Below are 23,751 nucleotides of genomic sequence, written 5' to 3'. Positions count from 1 at the left end.
CATGAATGAACCTGACAGTCTGTATCATCCCGAACCTAATACGTCAGGAAGAAATAACAGAACAGTACAAATAGTCGAGATGCCACAGCATCCTTCTGCAAATAACAACACGTCAGAAAGAATTTGACTAGATACAGTACAGGTTGCATCTTCCAACAACGTAAGCACTACTTTTGACACGCAGAATGTTATTCACGAGAATGTTATCACTTTAGACGACATCCGAGACACTCTTTTGCAGGAAAAACCAGTTATTCAAAAAACCATTTCCCACCCTGTCATTGAAGTAAAGATTGGATCATCCACATTTTCAGCAGTAATCGACTCTGGATCACCTATGTCAGTTATAAATGAGGAAACTTTCAACTAATGCAACGAAGAGAATACTTATCCTACGTTACCATTAGGCAAAACTAAAGTAAAAGGAGCAGTATCTGGTAAAGGAGTAGATGTAAAATTACAGACACACTTATCATTTTGTATTGCAGGTCATACGTTCCACTCAAATTTTTGGATTGTTCCCTTATTGACAACAGACGTTATTTTAGGTACGAATTTTTTGGTACAACACGACGCAATTATTGACTTCGAAATTACTATTTAATGTTAAAGGATGAAAATGTACAACTGGCATTAGAATTTCAGCACTCTTTATCTGCAGAAGAACAAACAATTAATCGAACAGAGGTCATTTCTGCATCACGTAACATAGGCTGTCATTCCACATTGTTCACAGATACGTTCGTACACAACTATAATACACCAGACGAAGCTGACTATGACGTTATGCAAATGATTTCTGACAAAGTAAAACAAAGCAGCGCAAATACAGACGACGAACGTACGCAACTACGCAAAATTCTTTTACAGCAAGCTCCAGTTTTTGACAACATCCCTGGTACTATGTCCGGTTTCATGTATGAATTTCAAGTTAAACAGCACGACACGTTTAAAGCCAAACATGATCCCATTCTGTATATTCACAGAGAACAAAATTGCAAGCTATGCTTGACCAAGGTATTATTGAACCGGCAGTTAGTCCGTACATAAACACGCTCCATATTGTTAAGAAAAAGGATGGATCACTTCGACTCGTACTTGATTCGCGTCATGTCAACGACATTATTATTAATGAAACAGATCGCCCACAGACACTAGAAGAACTTCTACAGAAATTTCATGGTACTGCTGTTTATTCCACAATAGATTTGAAATCGGGATTTTGGCAAATTCAGCTCCATCCGAACTGCAGAAAGTACACAGCATTTCTCTGTTTTGGGGACTGTTATCAATTTTGTAAATTACCATTCGGTTTAACAATTTCTTCAGCAGCGTTTATTCGCGGTTTGAATACTATACTTCCGACAGAACTTAAAGACAGAATCACAACATATGTAGACGACATTCTTATTGCAGAAGCTAACTGGTCTGAACATAATTTGATTCTGAAACAACTGTTGCAAACTGTTCGTGCACAAGGACTCAGAGTTAATCTTAACAAATCTCACTTTGGCAGAACTTCCACAAAATTTCTTGGACATGTAATTTCAGCAGAAGGCATTGCGCCTGACCCGGAAAAACTTCAAGCTTTACGTGACATTACTGTTCCAACGACGAAGAAACAACTACGCAGCTTTCTGGGTTTAATTAACTTTTTCCGTAAATTTATTCATTACTCTGCTTTGGACACCTCTAGATTATGCCAACTGACGGGTAAAAACAGTATTTGGTCCTGGGATAGCCAAGCGCAGTCTGAATTTGTCAATCTGAAACAAGCTTTGTTGAACGCACCACTTTTATCACACCCAGATCTCACTAGAAATTTTTCCATTGCCACCGACAGTTCTAACACAGCTTTAGGCGTACACATTTTTCAGGAAATTGAAGAAGACTGTAATACAGTAATTAAAAACATCGCTTTTGCAAGTCTCATTCTGTCACCTGCTGAACGCAATTATTCTGTTACAGAACTTGAAACATTATGTGTTGTATGGGCATTTACCCGATTTAGGCATTTTCTTTATGGAAGACATACTACTGTTTACACAGACCACAGAGCTATCCAGTTTTTACTTTCCGCTAAATTTACACATGACAGATTAAGCAGATGGAAACTTTATTTACAGGAATTTAATTTTACAATTGTTCACATTCCCGCTACACAAAATACTGTAGCAGACGCACTATCCCGTTCTCTCTGCAACAATCAGCAAGACATCGCAACCAACTTCTGCCAAGCAAATTCTAGCGTCATGTATATTCAACATGTCGCATTTGAAAATTTCATTTCATCGTCATTACGAGACATAGCCCAAGAGCAGAGTAAAGACAACGTATGGAAAGAAATTAGACACCTTTGGCAAGATAAGAATAACGTTACCATTAGGAACCATTACACGGTACGCAGTAACATTCTGTTCCGCCGCTCTCACCCTGACAGCAAAAATTGGTTACTATGCAATCCTGACGACCGTTTTAACAAATTAATTTGGTAAACTCATTTGAGTTACGCACATTACGGAGCCAGAAAATGTTTTCTTATACTGAGACAGAACTGTTATTTTGCCAACATGGAGAAACGTATTCGACGAGTTTTAGCGTCATGTAAAATCTGCCAGAAAGCTAAATCAGACACGACTTCACATATTCCTCCATTACATCCCATTGTACCTGTTAAATTGAGACACATGGTCGCTGTAGACATTTTTGGACCGATTGCCAGAACTAATAGAGGTTTATGCTACATCTTTGTCGCTGTTGAACTCACTTCGAAATTTGTTACCTCCACTCCGTTGCGCAAAGCTACTGCTAAATCTATTTCGAATGCATTTGTAAAACATTTTTTGTTTCATGTAGGGCATGTATTGAAAGTAATTTCCGACAATGGACCACAATTTCGATCTGCGATGTGGACATATGTTACGAGCTAGAAACATTTGTCCGATCTATATATCCAAGTATCACGCTTCTTCGAACCCTTGTGAACGACTGATGAAAGAAATTGGTAAACTGTGTAGAATGTACTGCCATAAAAGACATATTGATTGCGATACACACATACTCTCATTCCAGGATGTAATTAACTCCATACCAAATGAATCCACTATGCTATCTCCGACTGTTATATTGAAAAATGTTGAAGCACCCAATAAAATTAAAGAATTAGTATCCTTTCCTACATCTCGTCGACTACGCCACCATGTAATAATTGTCATTGCACTCAACAACATCAAACGTGCCGCAGAGCGCCGGAGAAGATAGCAAAAACAGGTTTGTACACGCCGTGACTTCCACATTGGACAGAAGATATTAGTACGCACACACTATTTATCCAACAGAAGAAAGACTAGATGCAGTAATTTGAACTTATATACGCAGGTCCAATACAGAATTCGCAGCATTCCTCATCCCAATGTGGTACATGTTGAAACTTTGAGAACCAGAAAAAGCAAAGGCAATCACCATGTCTCCAGTATTAAACCCTTTATTGAATGAATATACTTTATGATTTATCACATTGTAATGCCTTTTCCGGTTATTGATATGAACACTTACTGATGATTATAATATTTTTTCCTGGCAAGTGCCCGGCAAGGTAAGGTTAGCAGGTCGCTTTCCTTGTCGTTATATATCAGACCGTGCACATTTTCGATTTTTTGTGTATGTATGATTGTTTTCCTATCGAAAGTAGAATTTTTGTCTGTATGCCCTATGAAATGTTTAAGATGTCAGAAACACCAGTTGACATTGACATTTTTCATTATCATATCTCAACATCTTGACTATTCTACATTTTTTGCTACTACATTATGATACTGTGTGTATATTTTATTCACTTAAAAACTGTCTATGTTTTTGACCTAATACGTTTTCTGTCATGCTATGCTGTAAGCTTAATCATATCACTAGAAACAAGTTTTCATTTAATGAGTATGTGATTTAAATACAAGATATTAATCCTTATTCATCATTTTCAGAAAGCAATACCGTAAAAAGAATTAAATTAAACAACCACAGGGGTTTAGTACGAAATGGAAATTTCACAACGAATGAAGGAAAGAAAATGCGATATCTTGTCATGAAGAGTAAATGGATCAGAATTAACAAGCATTAACCATTAACCAGAATATACTGTACACATCGTATGATAGCAGTCTTGACTAATTCTTTTTCTTCCAGAATACGAGGCGATTGATGCAGACTGTCAGACAGAACTACAGATGTTGATTTTAGTGATGAAATATGCCAGTAGTAAGAAACTCTGTACTATATGAAGTAATGAATGATAATGAATAGTTGTATGAAGTAAACGGTAATATGGATATGAATAATGAAGTGTCTATTTTTTTGCAGATGATAATAAATGATGATGAATAGTTATATGAAGAATATGGTAATATTAATAATGAAGTTTTTCTTTGCAGATGATGATAATGATGAAGTTATAATATGAATAGTGAAGTTTTTCCTTGCAGATGAGAATAATGATGAAGTTTATATATTTACTATTAGTTAAGAGATGCTACGTAGTTATTTAAGTATTTGCTGCAGTTCCTTTTGACAGTATGCCTTATGTTGCATAGTATAATGACTGAATGTTTTTGGGAAAGACAGCTGGAGTACATACATATTAAGTACACGTTTCATTACCTGTTAATTCGAAGTTCACTATTTTTCAGCATTATATGCATTTCTTCTTTCAACTCAATAATCCATTTTGTATCTTTTCCAGGAGAAGATTTTCGTGACATAATATGCTATAAGTAGATAGTTATTAAATCTGTTCTAGTTCTTGCATTTTTTTTACCCAGTTGTGACTATCATTTATGAATGTGATCACATATACTGTACTTGTTTCATAACCTTGCTACAGCTGACTCATGACGAATGATGTTAATAATCCTTACTTCCAGCAATAAGTCAAAAGCAAATATTTTCATGCCCCAGCAATTATCGGTCCTAACACAATGCATTGCTAGCACAAAAAAACCAGTCTCAACTATTACCAGTATACAACTAAATAATGTTACCAGTTGAAGATATATTTTTAGTCTTAAATAAAATTCAAATTTTTCTGTGTATTGATTCCATTATGTCTATGTATTATTGGACTACCGACCTTGAGTAATAGTTCCAATGTCTTACATTTTAAATATGTCTTATGTCACTTACACGATACCATATATAAACACCAGTACCTTGATGCTACACTCAATAGCTCCTGTTTTAAATGATGACTTGTGAATAACACTGAATAATGTTTTGTAACACTATATGAATACTTTGTAACTAGCCAATGAATGTCAATAATTCAATAGCTCCTGTTTTAAATGATGACTTGTGAATAACACTGAATAATGTTTTGTAACACTATATGAATACTTTGTAAGTGGCCAATGAGTGCCAATAATTACTGCAGTCAGATGAGTTATGAATAGTGTTTTGTAATACTCAATACTTGCTACATCTTTAGTAACTAACCAACGAGTGCCAATAATTGTTCATATCGGTTGATACACTAGTGTAATTCTATGATGACTAGCATAAGAGTTAATGTCCTTCACCTTCTGATCTAATTACCAGCAATTACTGCAATATCCGTATGTCCTGTCCATCCTAATGATCATGGAGCACTATATTTGGTTTTTGCACTAATTCTCTGTTGATGTGAGAGTATGGATTCTACAAGAATGTGGTGTTGACATATCAAGTTGTCCACCACTCTGACCGAAGGAGGTGTCATTATGGTCCTACTGTTTAGTGTACCTAATGTACTACCAAATGATAACATACAATTTTAATACAAGATTTCAATGTCTTGGTTACACTGATGAATACTTCAGGGAAGAGAATTTCAGATTGTCTCACTTGGTGTTGTGCTTCTGTAGAAAGATATGGACTTTCAGTGCAGCTACGTGCAGCCTACTGTGCTAGTGCAGCTACGTGCAACCTACTGTGCTACAACCATGATGCAATCCTTCTCATTCCTTTCCTTGTTCCTGTAAAATGGGAAAGACTTATACAGTGCATTTAAATTCTTGTAAAATGATAAAGAGAAGAGATATACAGTGTGTGTGCACTTCATGTCATTTTTTAATAAGATCAGTTGTCCTAAATATGCTAAAGACTTATACAGTGCATATGCACTTCATTTCATTTATTAATATGATCAGTTGTCCTAAATATGACAAAGTTTTTACAGTGCGTGTGCACTTTATTTAATTTCTTAATGTTTTTAGTTCATGTAAAAAAATGGTAAAGACTTATACAGTGCATTTAAATTCTTGTAAAATGATAAAGACATATACAGTGCGTGTGCACTTCATTTCATTTGTTAATAAGATCAGTTGTCCTAAATATGCTAAAGACTTCTACAGTGCACGTGCACTTCATTTCATTTATTAATATGATCAGTTGTCCTAAATATGCTGAAGATTTATGTCGTGCGTGTGCGTGTGAATTCAGCACTTACAAAATGTTAAAAACTTTTATAGCGCTTGTGCACTTTATTTCATTTGTTAATGTGATCAGTTCATGTAAAAATGCTAAGGACTTATGAAGTATGTGTGCACTTTATGTCATTTCTTAATATATTTTGCACTCATTGCGTATGTACTTTGTCATTTCTGAATATGTTTTGTACTCAGTGCATGTGCACTCTAATTTCTTAATATGTTCTGCACTTATCAATAATGTATATACTCTGTGCTGTAGCCTTAGTAAACTAAATAGATTATAGAAAAATTTGTTGCTCATGGCAAGTCCAATTGACTCACCATCGCTGCCAAATTTTTGCCTCCCAGTGGAGGGTTATGTAAGAGGTCCATGATTAAAGAATTTGTTGCTAGCGCACTCGAGCTGATGTAATTTCGATGGATTGCTCACGCGCTGCCTGCGATATATAAGCTGTAAGAGAATCTGAGACCAAAGAGCAGTGTTGACTGCAGTAGGAACTGTGTAGCAGTAGGAGTAAGTAGTTGCTAGCGAGCAGTCTGGTGTATCGTGTTGGCTGGGCCGGTCGTGTGCAGCGATGGCGGAGCCTGAGCGTTGTAGGATAAGGTAAAAGCAGCCTCGCGCATATATAGTATTGTTACATCAAGTCCCATGTAAATGTTTTAAAAAAAAATCGCTTAATAAGAATCTTTCTCATAAAAAGTAACTTTTGACAATCATTCATTTCAATATAAAGAATTTACTAATTTCTCCGATCCTTGGTCATCCCGATTATCGAAAGGAAAAATCAGTTCTTTCCTTTTATATAAGACAAATCTATCGGCCAGCATTGCACTTAGCTGCGCCAGAAAAATTTCTTATAGGAGCAGGTATATACGCGTTATCCGGCGACCTAATTAAGGTAAGATTTTTCAGTTTATTCAGAATGATGTATCAGGGCCATGACGCAGCACTGCTGACATCCAAAATTTACCAGGTTAAATGGACAGTCAATTATTGAAAGGTTATAAGTGAGTCGCAATTTTATTGAGAGATTAGTCGCATTGTATTATTGGTAGGTTACGGAATTTATCTGTTGGAGGTTACGCTGAATGCTATAAATAATTATATTTCTTACTGTTTTGAGGTTACGGAAATTATTTTGTGGGGAGGTTACAACATGGTATTGTACCAATCAGGGTAGTATTCTAAAATGGATGCACAATGATTTGTGAGTAGTCTTCTTTGACTCCATTGTGCCAGTAGTCTGGCAATGAACCGATGTCTACCAACAGTTGAGCCAATGTGGTCATTCTATTTCATATCACACGTGTTTGCTAATGTGAAAAATGTCGATGTGCAAGATGATTAAGAGTCCTCATTAATCTGCAGGTGTCCTGTAAATCGCAGGGTAAGTCAGACCAAAGCTGGAGGAAGACAAGCTAAATACCATCTCTGATACAATTATGTATAATAAAATACTTTAGTGTACAAAGAAAATTTCCTGTTTATGATTGCTTTACCATTTTTGGAGCAGACTGACACACGTGTACATTGCACAATGTGGGAAGGAAGAAAAAAAGATTAGATTTTTAACATTCTACAGACAGCACTGCCATTAGAGACGGAGCACAAGCTCGGGTTAAGAAATAATGAGGAAGGATATCAGCCATGGCCTAATGAAAGGAACCGTTCTAGCATTTGCCTCGAGTGATTCAGGGAAATCACGGAAAACCTAAATCTAGATAGCTGGTCCGGTATTGGAAGTATCGCCCTCCTGAATGTGACTCCAGCGTGCTAACCACTGCGCCACCTTGCTCAGTCAGTTGTTGGATAGGCAGCGGTGCGGCGCCAGCAGATAGAGCAGCACAGTACCTGTAGGGAGCCAGTCGACGTGCAGGAGGCGTTGACGTGGGGGAGTCCTTTGTCCAGCTTGAGGCTGTTGCCGGCCCCAGGACAGCCGGCTAGCACGACACCACCATTGGGCAGCAGCAGCTGTCCCGTCTCGCGATCCGGCAGCGCCAATGCGCCACCCACCGCCAGCACCGGCTCGTGTCGGCTCTTCACGCGCCACACGTCCACCGAGCAGCCCGCTGCAACACACACACACCACCAACACTCATATGCCTCCTGCTCTCACCAAACTACACAGGAAACAGAGACTATCTTCCACAGTGTGCAACGGTCGTTCTGGAAATGATGCATCCTGTGTTTTTGTGACAACTTTGAGGAGTCATACCATATTACACTGATAACCCAGAACATTATGACCACTGCCTATCGCGAATTTGAATCCCACATTGTGACACTCTAGGCATGTGTCATAGTAAGAAGGGTAAACTAGAAATGAGTATTTCGAAAATGGTCAATGTCATGAGCATCTACAAGAGCTATCCACAAAGTACATTACGTTTTGGAATTAAAAATAAACAAAGTATTGGAAATTTTTTTATTATATACAGATGAAAGCCACGCTTAAATACTACTTTTCTACATAGTTGCCATTTAAATTAAGGCACTTATCGTAGCGATGTACAAGCTTGGAAATTCCTTCGTCGTAAAATTCGGCCGCCTGCGCCTTAATTTAAAGGGCAACTATGTAGAAAAGTAGTATTTAAGTGTGGCTTTCATCTGTATATAATAAAAAAATTCCAATACTTTATTTATTTTTAATTCCAAAATGTAATGTACTTTGTGGATAGCCCTCGTATAATAGTGTTCAAAGGATGGTGAACTCACCCATTGGGAAGATTGGTGACTTACCTGGTCTGCAAAGCGTGACAGGCGTGATGTGTGGCGGATCTGACGATAGAGTACAATAGAATGCAGGCACAAGTATTTTGGAGTACACCTTTCAGCGCACATGAACATGGGGCACCCCATCAGGTGATCCCTATGTGTTCCATACTGATCCAATGACATCAGCAATTACAACTGGCACAGGCCATTAACGTTGGGCCATGGATCAGTTCATGTGATCGAATAAATCACTTTTGTTATTTCACCAGGCTGATGATTGTGTTCAGACACACCATTGTCCAGTCGATTGGCAACTCGGAGCATACTGGGGACATACATCTGGGTTTCTCTGGGACGTGCTAGTAATAAAAAGTATAATGATGGCTGTGGAGCACTTGAATATTAGCGCAAACACCCTGTATGCCTTCATGCATGATGTCTTCCTCGAAGACGATGGCATCTTGCAGTGGGATAACTGTCAGTGTCCCTACGCCAGAAAGGTCTATCATGGTTTGAAGACCACGACATTGCACTCATACTGATGTTTTGGCCACCACATTCATTGGAACACATCTAACCCGCCAGGGTAGCCGATCGGACTAATGCGCTGCTTCCTGGACTCGGGTAGGCGCGCCGGCCCCGGATCAAATGCGCCCAGCGGATTAACGACGAGGGCTGGTGTGCTGACCAGCTTGGATGTGGTTTTTAGGCGGTTTCCACATCCCGATTGGTGAATACCGGGCTGGTACCCACATTACGCCTCAGTTACACGCGTCACAGACATTTGAAAATATGTTAGCACTATTCCACGATTTACACTAGACACGGACAGTTGGGTTACACTAATTCCGTCCTGGGGGGTACAGGGTGGCTGCCGGAAAGGCATCCGGCCACCCCTTACCATTAACATGCCAAATCCGTTTCACCATGGCCAACCCTGCATCACCGTGGGATAAGGCGCAAGCGATAGATAGATAGATCCGTTGGAACAAATCTCGGACAGTATCAGGCACCATCTCAACGTCCACAAACCACTGGCCTGCAGCTTACGAGACTTGTGAAAACATTTGGTGCCACATATATGTCTTGAAACTTGTCGAATCCATGCCATGACAAATATCGCTGAAAGCTGGAACAGCGCACTATTAAGCAAATGGCCATAATGTTTTGGCCCATTACCCTTCTAAAGCGAAAACACAGCTGGATGAACAAAAGTTTAAAGTCACATAACATAAGATGTGAGAAGGTATCAACGTAGCACCCATTTTGGAAGACGTAATCTTCGATGCAAGTAGTAATTTTCAAATGGAAAGGGTGTAAAGTGACGTACCAAATATTTACAGAATGTTACAAGAAAAAAGTGCTAGCTTCATTAATTCTCGAATTATGGCTGATGTTTCTTCTTTGTTGGCGACAAGCCGAGCGCACTGAGATCTTCCTGCTACTAAGAGAGAGGAACACCCGTGCTATCCCAGAGGATTACAACCACATTACCAAGACAACGCACTACCCATACTGTGATACTGAAGCTTCTCGCGAAATTCTGTGAAACAGACTCTGTCGCATACAAACGGAAAGTTGATCGAAAAAGCCGGCCTCGGTGGCCGTGCGGTTCTAGGCGCTCCAGTCCGGAGCCGCGCTGCTGCTACGGTCGCAAGTTCGAATCCTGCCTCGAGCATGGGTGTGAGTGATATCCTTAGGTTAGTTAGGTTTAAGTAGTTCTGAGTTCTAGGGGACTGATGACCCTAGCAGTTGAGTCCCATAGTGCTCAGAGCCATTTGAACCATTTAGTCGATCGAAAACGGCTACAGCAGGCCGTAGTGGCCGAGCGGTTCTAGGCGCTTCAGTCCGGAACAGCGCTGCTGCTACGGTCACAGGTTCGAATCCTGCCTCAGGCATGGATGTGTGTGATGTGCTTAGGTTTAAGTAGTTCTAAGTCTAGGGGACTGATGGCCTCAGATGTTAAGTCCCATAGTGCTTAGAGCCATTTGAACCATTTTTTGAAAATTGCTACAGATGAATCAACATCCACTGCTGTTGTGGTGCCGCCCAGTGAGAGTCCAGAGCGCAGTAATCGCTGCAACTAATGAATCACTGAGACAATTGGTATTGTTGAAACGTCCCCTTAGAAATATTATACATAACTGTGCTTAAACTGACACACAATCTGACTTTCAAAAATCCCTACAAAAGAATGGCCCTGACTAACATTAACCTATACCTTTCACAAATCACTTACCTCACCAAAAATCTTCGTTACTCGAACTACTGCAATACAGCGAGTGCCACTACTGTCAACTAACTAAAAGATTCAAACTACGGAAGGCACTAACTACTGATAGGCACAGTTAGCGAATGAAAGATTTTAATAGAGAACAAACAATGTATTTACCTTAATAGTCATAATATATATAGCAGTTCATGACATCCATTCTTACAAGTTTCAAAACTCCGCCATCTCTCTCCCCACATCCACCACTGCTGGCGGCTCACCTCCAACTGCGTAACGCTACACGCTGTTAACGTCCAGCTGCCCAACACTACAATGGCGAGTATTACAACAATGCCAGCCAGCCACTGACTGCACACAGCACAGCCAGTGATTTTTTATACAGAGCGCTACGTGGCGTTACCAATAAGAAAACCTAAACAGCCTACTTACATAGCCCCCATGCTCCCCACAAAAATTTTACAAATTGTTTTGGGCGGTGGCCAATACAGATTTGAAAAAAAATTCATAATTACAATAACAAAGAAATCAAATGCACACACACTTATTGATACAATGTTGGTCAAACATTTTCTCACAGTCCATAAAGACAGTCCTGATCGTTCATCACAGTAAAACTGCAGTGGTTTTCTCAAAGTCTGAGTAGTAAAACAAAAAGCAAACGGAAGTAGTGGATTTCCATGCAGTCTTGAAGAAGTAGTGTTGTCCTTCCAACGGAAAGACAGTGCTGACTCTTGCCACAACAGAGCAAACCCACAGTAGAGTCAGTTGAAGTTGAAGACTATTGGTAGGTCCTCATCACAGAGCAGACCCACTATAGTCCTGGTAGAGATTATGGTATTGGTGGGCCACCAGAGGTGCAGACCCACTGCAGTCTTTGTAGAGATGGCTAGCAGCCAACTGTTGCGACTGTGCAGGTGCACAATCACCATCGAAGAGTCTTGTGGACAATATAGCAAGTCCATAAACCACCACGTGTGCACGCACAAAGTTTTTGGAATTGTCCTTAGAACCAGTCCCTTGCTGAATTATCAACACACGTGCAAACACTAACAGTCCCTACTTCTCACATATTGTCCATATACTATGACCAACAGAAATGTGTGCAGTGAAATGTAATTTACAAGTTACTTAATTTGATGAACTGCTGTCAATTACAATTTTATAACATGAGAATACAATAACAAAGGTACAAAATACACTCCTGGAAATTGAAATAAGAACACTGTGAATTCATTGTCCCAGGAAGGGGAAACTTTATTGATACATTCCTGTGGTCAGATACATCACATGATCACACTGACAGAACCACATGCACATAGACACAGGCAACAGAGCATGCACAATGTCGGCACTAGTACAGTGTATATCCACCTTTCGCAGCAATGCAGGCTGCTATTCTCCCATGGAGACGATCGTAGAGATGCTGGATGTAGTCCGGTGGAACGGCTTGCCATGCCATTTCCACCTGGCGCCTCAGTTGGACCAGCGTTCGTGCTGGACGTGCAGACCGCGTGAGACGACGCTTCATCCAGTCCCAAACATGCTCAATGGGGAACAGATCCGGAGATCTTGCTGGTCAGGGTAGTTGACTTACACCTACTAGAGCACGTTGGGTGGCACGGGATACATGCGGATGTGCATTGTCCTGTTGGAACAGCAAGTTCCCTTACCAGTCTCGGAATGGTAGAACGATGGGTTCGATGACGGTTTGGATGTACCGTGCACCATTCAGTGTCCCCTCGACGATCACCAGAGGTGTACGGCCAGTGTAGGAGATCGCTCCCCACACCATGATGCCGGGTGTTGGCCCTGTGTGCCTTGGTCGTATGCAGTCCTGATTGTGGCGCTAACCTGCACGCCGCCAAACACGCATACGACCATCATTGGCACCAAGGCAGAAGCGACTCTCATCGCTGAAGACGACACGTCTCCATTCGTCCCTCCATTCACGCCTGTCGCGACACCACTGGAGGCGGGCTGCACGATGTTGGGGTGTGAGCAGAAGACGGCCTAACGGTGTGCGGGACCGTAGCCCAGCTTCATGGACACGGTTGCGAATGGTCCTCGCCGATACCCCACGAGCAACAGTGTCCCTAATTTGCTGGGAAGTGGCGGTGCGGTCCCCTACGGCACTGCGTAAGATCCTACGGTCTTGGCGTGCATCCGTGCGTCGCTGCGGTCCGGTCCCAGGTCGACGGGCACGTGCACCTTCCGCCGACCACTGGCGACAACATCGATGTACTGTGGAGACCTCCCGCGCCACGTGTTGAGCAATTCGGCGGTACGTCCATCCGGCCTCCCGCATGCCCACTATACGCCATCGCTCAAAGTCCGTCAACTGCACATACGGTTCACGTCCACGCTGTCGCGGCATGCTACCAGTGTTTAAGACTGCGATGGAGCTCCGTATGCCACGGCAAACTGGCTGACACTGACGGCGGCGGTGCACAAATGCTGTGCAGCTAGCGCCATTCGACGGCCACCACCGCGGTTACTGGTGTGTCCGCTGTGCCGTGCGTGTGATCATTGCTTGTACAGCCCTCTCGCAGTGTCCGGAGCAAGTATGGTGGGTCTGACACACCGGTGTCAATGTGTTCTTTTTTCCATTTCCAGGAGTGTATATCATTAAAGAACATAATAGTACAGATAACATTTGCAGTAATACAGGCTTTACAAAAGAATCCAAATAACAAATACATCAGTGTTACATAAATTACGACATAAGTACATACATAAAAGATCAGAATAACTTTTGAAGCGTAAACTCCACACATGAGCATTAGAACAAAACAGAATAAATAATGTGTAAACATCTTTACGAAGTAAATAACATGTTATGTAGTTAGTGCCTTCATTAGTTTCAATCTTTTATTTAGTTGGCAGTAGTGGCGCTTGCTGTATTGCAGTAGTTTGAGTAACGAAGATTTTTGGTGAGGTAAGTGATTTGTGAAAGGTATAGGTTAATGTTAGTCAGGGCCATTCTTTTGTAGGGATTATTAAAAGTCAGATTGCGTTGCGCTAAAAAACATTGTGTGTCAGTTTAAGCACAGGTATGTATAATTTTCCTAAGGGGACGTTTCATTGTTTATTTCTGTCAATCTTTTTTGATTGACTGCAGTAGCAGTTGTCAGTGCAGCGCACAACCTACAACTCATTTTCAGAAAGGAAAGCTAACTAATACACACTGAGGGTAGACACTTCTTACAAAACATGTTTACTCTGCGGCACTAGTCTGCCTAGGTACACTTGCTTCACCTACAAGCTGCACTTTGTAATAGTTCTTTATTTATGTGACCATTACGGCACTCCAACCCCAGTTCTCGGTACCAGTAGTATCATACTACTTTTCTGCGAAGTAACAGACACATTTTTGTGACAATATTCACATTTGGCTTTATTAATGTATAGGTACTCCGATGTATCAATATATTACAGTGATATGGTTCTTGTGTGTATTTATTTCTGTGAGACTGTCATAACCTTTGACTTACTTGTAACCGTTTTGGCGCGAATGCGCACAGAGCAGTGTTTATTTCACTTTGCAGATGTTAAGTTGTTATTTCGCTTTGAAAAAGAACAGTCAAGTCTTGTGTTTAGTTAAAATGGAAATTAAATATATGAAGATTGACACAAAACTGTTTTCTTGATGATGTGACAATTAAGAGGAAGTATATGTGAATTTACAAGAGGTTTAATAAAAATGTGGATCGTGAACACCAAGTCAAAAGCCGGCCGCGGTGGTCTCGTGGTTCTAGGCGCTCAGTCCGGAGCCGCGTGACTACTACGGGCGCAGGTTCGAATCCTGCCTCGGGCATGGATGTGTGTGATGTCCTTAGGTTAGTTAGGTTTAAGTAGTTCTAAGTTCTAGGGGAGTGATGACCACAGATGTTAAGTCCCACAGTGCTCAGAGCCATTTGAACCAAGTCAAAAATTATTTCTACCATACCATTGTTCTGATCTGGGATTGTTTGATCATTAAGAATTTCCTGAAAAACGCATTTGTTAGATACTGATCTTCAACTAGATGAGCCATAACAACTTCGACGAAATCTACGTGGGAATCCATTCAAGGTAAGTGCCAAATAAAGACTTTTTTTACAGTGACTTCATTATTTTCATTCTGGTGATACCATCCACAGTCAATAACTTTGTTCTTGCCCGATAAAGCAAACATATGCTGCGTGAGCAACATTATTAATCTGATTTCTAACCTACTTTGCAAGTGGTGGTATTGTTAGAATCTCTATTTAAAATGAATCAGATTAAAATGTTTGCGCTATGCTTACTGTTTGCAACTCACCTTATACCTGGCCTCACTACTTCTGAAATGAAAGGAACTGGAAGACTTTGGGTTGCCGATGCTTTGTGTCTCAGCACTATCACCACTAATAACAATAATAATAATAACAATACGAGGGCGGTTCAATACACTATGCAACGCCGTTTTTTTCTCGGCCAGTTTCAGTTGAAAAGATGCGGAATTTGCTGTGGACCATCGTGGAATATTTTGGCATCAGCCCCTACAGTTTCATGAAGTTCCGGTAAATGGTGTCGTTATACGTGGCGTTCAAAATGGCGTCTGCACCGCAGGTACGTTCCATACAAAGAGCTGTCATTTAGTTTCTTTTGGCGGAAAACCAGAGAATCGCATATATTCTTAGGCACTTGCAGAATTTCTATGGATATCTGGCACAGAACAAAAGCACGGTGAGTCGTTTGGTGAGCCGTCTGTCATCTTCGCAACGAGGTGGCGCAAACCTGTCTGATCTCCAGCATGCTTGCCGCCCGCACACAATTGTGACTCCTGCAATGTTGGAATGTGGGATACTCTCGTTCGAGAAGATCAACGGATCGCTGCCAAACACGTTGCTGCCCAACTGGACGTCTCTCTTGGTAGTGCTGACACTCTCGTCCACCAGTTGGGGTACTCAAAAACTGTGCGCCCGCTGGGTCCAAACATGGTTCAAATGACTCGGAGCACTATGGGACTTAACATCTGAGGTCATCAGTCCCCTAGAACTTAGAACTACTTAAACCTAGCTAACCTAAGCACACACATCCATGCCCGAGGCAGGATTCGAACCTGCCACCGTAATGGTCTCGTGGTTTCAGGACTGAAGCGCCTAGAATCGCTCGGCCACACTGGCCCGCCCGCTGGGACTCTCGCCTTCTGATTTACAACTCTTTGGTTCAACGAAAGATGCACTCTGCAGGGGAAGCAGTGCGTGGATGATGGGGAGGTTATTGACGCAGCAAGACGTTGGCTCTGATGTTACCACTAGAGTGATAACATGTAGGCACACAGGTATTCCCAGTAAGGTGGCGTAAGGCAGTCTCATTGAACGAAGAGTATGTTAAAAAATAGAGTTTTGTAGTCAGAGGAGTTGGAAATAATATGGTGCATTGGATTTCTGAATAAAATCATTCTGCTGTCAGGAAAAAGGTGCTGCATTACTTATAAGACGCCTCTCGTAATAATGCTGTGTAGGTCCTACAGCAGTGTAGTGGCCATTATGTAGTTAGTGCTGTGTTGTACTGTCAATTTGTTGCTTTATTGTTACCAAATAAATAATGAAAAAATTTCCCGATCTATTGTGGCAAATATCTACAATACTAGAAATCATTTTCATAAGAGATTTAAACATATGTGATACACAACATGTCTCAGGAGGAAGTCAATATCAGGGATAGGACAGGAAATCCGAAGTAAAAGTGTCTAGTAAACATGAGTTGTGAAATGCATATCTTAAGAGCTATGAGGACTTCTTAGACACAATGAAACAAACCTCTTCTGCTGCAAGATCTTTGCTTTCCATATTTTGAGAGGTGGTACTATAGACCAAAACAAGAAGAAGATGTCGAATAAACATGGACTCTAAAGTGCATACTTTAAGAGCTACGAGCACTTGTCCATATTCGCTACTCTTGAGCTTAACAAGAGTACATACGATAATAGCTCTTAAGGTACGTAATTTAGAACCTATGTTTATTACACCTTTTTGCTTCGAACTATTGTTCCTGTCATACGCCTCAATATTGATCATTCCTCTTGGGACACCCTGTGTATGTTTACTCTCATAGATGCATGGTACAAAGAATGTGTGTAGTGCGTGGATTGTGTGAGGAAAACGTTCGTACATTCTCTTCAGAAGCTGCAATCTCTACTGCAGTCTCACGTGCTGATCCTTGCATCTGGAAAAAAAATTCCAGATAAGTGCACTTAGGGGTCGCGCATCGAGAGTTCCCTACAAACTTAATTATGTGTCTAGGTAACTCACCTATTCCGTGAACTGAGAATCTCTACGATTCTTGTCCGTCCCCGGTAACAATAAAGACAAGATATACGCCTACACATTCTTGAGCAAACAAAAGGACAGACTTTCAGATAGCAAATGACCAAAAAAATACTGCTTGCTCAATGTACAGATTGAATAACATTTGGCATAGGCTACAACCCTGTCTCACTCCCTTCCCAACCACTGCTACCCTTTCATGCCGCTCAACTCTTATAACTGTCATCTGGTTTCTGTACAAACTATAAATAGCCTTTCGCTCCCTGTATTTTATCCCTGCCATCTTCAGAATCTGAGAGTATTTCAGTCAACATTGACAAAAGCTTTCTCTACGTCTACAAATGTTAGAAACGTAGGTTTGCCTTTCCTTTATCTATCTTCTAAGATACGTCGTACGGTCAGTATCGCCTCGCGTGTTGCAACATGTCTACGGAGTCCTAACTGATCCTACCAGAGGTCGGCCTCTACCACTTTTTCCATTCATCTGTAAAGAATCGTGTTTGTATTTTGCAGCTATGACTTATTAAACTGATAGTTCGGTAATGTTCACACTTGTCAACACCTGCTCACTTTGGGATTGAAATTATTATATTCTTCTTGAGGTCTGAGGGTATTTCACCTGTCTCATGCATCTTGCTCTCCAGATGGTAGAGTCATGGCTGCTCTCCCGAGGCCATCAGTAGTATTAGCGGAATGTTGTCTACTCCTGGGGTCTTGTTTCGACTTAGGTCTTCCAGTACTCTGTCACATTCTTCACGCAGTATCATAGTCCCCGTTTCACTTTCATTTAAGTCCTCTTCAATGTCCATAATACTGCCCTCAAGTATATCGTCATTGTATAGTCCCTCTATACACTCTTTTCACCTTTCTGCTTTTCCTTCTTTGCTTAGGACTGAGAACACCGGCGGTTTGTGCGGGGTGATTTCAGCTGGACGTCTGAAGATATAGATCTGTATGTGTGGGTTTTCTATACACAGAATGTCCCAAAGACCCATCATTCTTACGGCGTTCATCTGACGCATGTAATATCGGATGCTGATAGCCTTCACGAAGAATTAGTGCAGCTGGGGAAGGTTGCTAAATAGAACGGCTATACTTCTAATCAAATACGGAAGGCCATGTGCAATTATAATAACGAGAAGCAACGCTCTAAGGAGACTGATGACGACTATAAATCAACTGCGTTCCTTCCACATGCGGCAACATGTCTTCTAAAATAGGTCGATTGCTTAGGAAGAATAATATTAACGTCATCTTCCTTTCAGCAGCAAAAAGCTGGGCCTTAGTCTGATCTGTTAAAGACGATTTACAATTGAGGAAGGTGGGTGTTTATAAAATTCCCTGTGAATGTGGCTGTGCATATATAGGTCAGACGACACGAATGGTCCAGGAACGCTGTGGAGAACACGAAGCACAAACCCGTCTGCGGCAAACTTTAAAATCAGCAGTAGTAGAACATGGCATTTCCATGGGGCATTCAATAGAATACAATAATCTTAGCACCGGTTTCCAGCTTCTGGGATTCCGTACTTAAAGAACTCCGGGGAATACGTCTTGCTGATAATTTAATGAATCGTGATAACGGCTTTCAGCTGGATAAAAACTGTAATCCACTTATTAACATTATGCGGTCACTACGGAATCGACAGGCTCAGTCGATACTCAGCGATTAGACTGTTCTCTTCACCACTGAGGGCAGCACACACAACTTGGCTGCCTCGCGCAGGTCACCTCCTAACGCATGCTCCGTGAACCGCCAGTACGATTGGCATTCGCGGAATTCGCTATAAACAACATGACTGCATGAGGTCTCTTCAATACTTCGTCCCCTCACCTGAGGATGGCAGACATCTCCGGGCCGAAATATCGTGGCAGAATGTTGGTTGGGTGCGGCTGCAAACCCGAAAATTACTAGAAGGAGAAATACGCCGGGAAAATTTCAGAATTCACATTATGGCTGTAGTTTCCCATTACTTGGAGCCGTTCGCAGTACCAGCACAGCAAGGCTGTTTTGGTTGATGTTACAAGGCCAGATCAGTCAATCATCCAGACTGTTACCCGTGCTAACTACTGAAAAGGCTGCTGCCCCTCTTCAGGAACCACACATTTGTCTGGCCTCTCGAAGATACCCCTCCGTTGTGGTTGCACCTACGGTACTACTATCTGTACCGCTGAGATATAATTACAAACTAAAAATTTTCGGAAACATTGCTTGTTGTCGAATTTCATGATTCTAGTTCAACGGGAAGTACGCTATAAGTCTTAACGAGTGAGTTTACGTGCATAATGAAATAATAAGCAACAATTTGCATAAAAGCAACTAGTTGCTTATTATTGTTGTTGAGGATGGATGAAATACTAGAGTTTGCGTGTATGAAAATATGTGATACAACAGGCCGTTATCTTTTGATTGTAGCTGACTTAGAAGGTTAAATTTTTTACACCGCCAAGGGAACGCAAATAACATAAATTTCAACTTCAGATGCGTCTACCCGTTCCTGAGGAAAAGGGTTTTTAAGAGTGGGACAGACAGACTAACGGATGGACCAGAAAGTGATCCTTTAAGGTATCCGTTTTTACCAACTGAGGTACGGAGTCCTAAAAAAAGTAATTATTGGTAACTTCTGTAATCAGAACCACAGTATTATGAATGCTAATAATAGCTATGAGCTTTTACAAAAAATCGTTTTGTGGCCGAAAAAGAATGGATTTCTTGTTTTGTTTTTTCCTCTCAGAATATTTCATTTTACCGGGCAGTGGGTAACTGCCTCCACGTTGGAAACATGGCGGTGCTGCCCCAGCCCCTTTAGACGCTGGGTGTACGGAGGGCCGTTTGTACTGTTAGGTAAGACTAGGCTGGCGCCTAGGGCAACAAAATTTTAGGGGCGGCCAAGGGTGCAAAAAATTAATTCTGAAACAAACATTGAAAAAATTGAGGATAAAAGAATGAAAAAGAGCAAAAATTCATACGCTGAATATTTTGAAAAGTACGGAACAGTTACTTAATAAGTAAGTCTTTACTTACTTTGACGAAAGTAAATACATTACCTTAAAACTAAAGCACGTGCTACTGGGTACGGAACAGAAACAAACATGACACTGACTCATTTCGGTCAAGCGCTGAAGGGGACTGTTGAGATTTTTAAAAATATCAAAATTCGATATATAGATATTTAAGAACATATCATTATCGGCTATCGAGATACAGAGAAAAGTATCGACGTACAGCCCTATAAAATTGTCGGCTGCACATTGAAAATATACTGTCGGCTTTAGAGCTGTATATTTAAGTATTGATTTATTATTAGATGTTCTGTAAATCAATAAGCTAGCAGCCTGCTTATGCCCCTTAGAGCTATAACTGAAAGGGGAAACGATGCACGTTCACGCTTGGCGATTGCCGCTTTGCTAACAATGGTAACACTGCATGTAAATAGCACAATGAAAGGTATACGGCGGGGCCATCGTTCGGTTTCGTCACATATCGAATTTGTCTGGAACACTTCATATCGACTTCCCTGTTTTTTTTGTTTTTTTTTTCATTTCTACAAACGCCAGCGCCCTGGCAGCTGCAGTGTCAAAATTGCATGGAGAACTAAAACGTTGTAGCTTCCGTTGGTAGCACTGAGCGCCGACCGCTGATTACGTCAGCTTTTCCCCTCACACGTCTTCGCCCACCGCAAAGGCCACTCTTGTCATTTTGATTTTTGTTCACCATTTTCAGCAGCTGTTTTTGAAGAACTCCGATGTGCTAAAATAGCACACTACTTGCGACAGAAATTGTTTTTTTTAATTAATTGCCGCTGTATTTCGTCACATCGGTTCAGGGACTGGGTGTTGTGTTGTCCCAATCATCATTTCATCCCCATCGACGCGCAAGTCGCCGAAGTGGCGTCAGATCGAATGACTTGCACCGCACGAACGGTCTACCCGACGGGAGTCTCGTGTCACACGACATTTAATTTACATTTATTTATCTGAATCTTGTTATTCCATTTATATAACCATCCCCAGTGCATTCGGGCTTCTTTGTGCCACATGCACATGCAGGGGACGTGATGAAAGCTCAAAAAGTAGTAAGACTCCTTCACACGGTGAAAGTAAAATTACGTTCTACTACAATTGCGAAAGAACAGATTCAAATATTTACCGAAAATTTGGAAAAAAATATAATGTAAAATTAAAATATCGGCACTGTGTATTGCTATCTCTATATCGGGGCAAAATATAACGCCGTTATATAACAATGTATTCTGGAGAAAACAACCACGTATCTATATATTATCAACAGCTCTATTTGATACCAGGCCCTTTTTTGCTTTTGTCTCTGTAGACCATTTGTCAAGCATCAGTTCGACTGAGTGGTTCTCTTCATGTTTCTAGTTCTACTATTATATCCTGTAGACAATGTATCACGTATTCACAAGCTAAGTTTTGTAGTAACATATTTAAAAGGAGTAAAAGGTAAGTGCAGTTCATCAATTCCATATATAGCAATGAGTCGGTGTCTGTAAATCTGTCTCCATCTGAGTGTCCCAAGAAAGTGTGGACTTCTGGTGACCTTAGGTTAATGACTGGAAGTATCGGGAGATCAAAAAGTCAGTATAAATTTGAAAACTGAATAAATCACGGAATAATGTAGATAGAGAAGTACAAATTGACACACATACTTGGAATGACATGGGGTTTTATTAGAACCGAAAAAACACAACAGTTCAAAAAATGTCCGACAGATGGCTCTTCATCTGATCAGAATAGCAATAATTAGCATAACAAAGTAAGACAAACCAAAGATGATGTTCTTCACAGTAAATGCTCAATATGTCCACCATCATTCATCAACAATAGCTGTAGTCGAGGAATAATGTTGTGAACAGCATTGTTAAGCATGTCCGAAGTTATGGTGAGGCATTGGCGTCGGATGTTGTCTTTCAGCATCCCTAGAGATGTCGGTCGATCACGATACAATTGCGACTTCAGGTAACCACAAAGCCAATAATCGCACGGACTGAGGTCTGGGGACATGGGAGGCCAGCATGACGAAAGTGGCGGCTGAGCACACGATCATCAACAAACGACGCGCGCAAGTGACCTTTCGTGTGTCTGGCAATATGGGGTGGTTCTAATAAAACCCATATCATTCCAAGCATGTGTGTCAATTTTTACCTCTCTATCTACATTATTCCGTGGTTTATTAAGTTTTCAAATTTATACTGACTTTTTGATCACCCAGTGTAATAGGAGATTTGCGTTGCTGTGAGGTTGGATGCTTTTTATTTATTTATTTATTTATTTATTTATTTAACCTGGCAAGATTAGGGCCATCAGGCCCTCTCTTACATCTAACCAGGCATTCTACTTATTTTACAGTCATATGTTTCAGTAGGCATGTTAAACTACATCTAATACAAAAAGTGAGATAAACAATTAGAAAGGTACACCTCGAAAAATACATTATTGAAGTGAAAGATTTAAGATAGGAGTGCTGGCAGCAGGGAGTATGAGGGAGACTCATGGTGAAGCGAGGAGAAGAATAGAGAGACATGATGAAACATAATTAAGGAAAATATAAAGGAAAAGGAGACTGCGTGTCTAATAGAGATAGATGAAGAGGAAGGCATCTCAGGAGCAAGATAGGAGACACTAGCTTTGCTATTTGACAGATGAGAGGATTTGCCTTGCACATTAATTTTGTGGAGAATTTTATGCGGATGATAGTAGGAAATGCTTCAACTTCTTCTTAAAAGCAACAGGAGATTGAATTTTCCTCAAGGTAAGGGGCAGTTTGTTCCAGAGGCTGACAGCGGCAACTGAGAAGGAGTTTGCAAAAGTTTTTGTTTTGTGAGTGGGCACAGTTAGGATACCAGATAAGAGTGACCTCGTGTTTCGATTATGATGGCATGACAGGATTTTAATCTCTGAAGCTAGGTACTGGGGTGCTTGCGCGATGAGGAGTCGGTGAAGTAGACATAGAGTGTGGTAGTCACGCAGTTTGTCCGGCCGCAGCCACCCTAGCTCGGAGTATGAAGCACTAACATGATCATATCGGCGAAT

General features: G+C 41.0%; 1 protein-coding gene across 1 annotated transcript in view; it reads right to left on the bottom strand.

Moving 5' to 3' along the window:
- Positions 1 to 23,751, bottom strand: part of LOC126356149 (uncharacterized) — a 119,515-nt gene that overhangs the window by 72,260 nt on the left and 23,504 nt on the right. Inside the window, exon 2 of the mRNA XM_050006888.1 lies at positions 8,308 to 8,525. Coding sequence (XP_049862845.1) covers positions 8,308 to 8,525 — 218 coding nt within the window. The remainder of the gene's footprint in view (positions 1 to 8,307; positions 8,526 to 23,751) is intronic.

This window comes from Schistocerca gregaria, chromosome 3 (assembly GCF_023897955.1).
Source record: "Schistocerca gregaria isolate iqSchGreg1 chromosome 3, iqSchGreg1.2, whole genome shotgun sequence".
Classification (NCBI taxonomy): domain Eukaryota; kingdom Metazoa; phylum Arthropoda; class Insecta; order Orthoptera; family Acrididae; genus Schistocerca; species Schistocerca gregaria.
The sequence above is the reverse complement of the archived record's forward strand: the minus strand, read 5'-3'. Positions and strand labels throughout refer to the sequence as shown.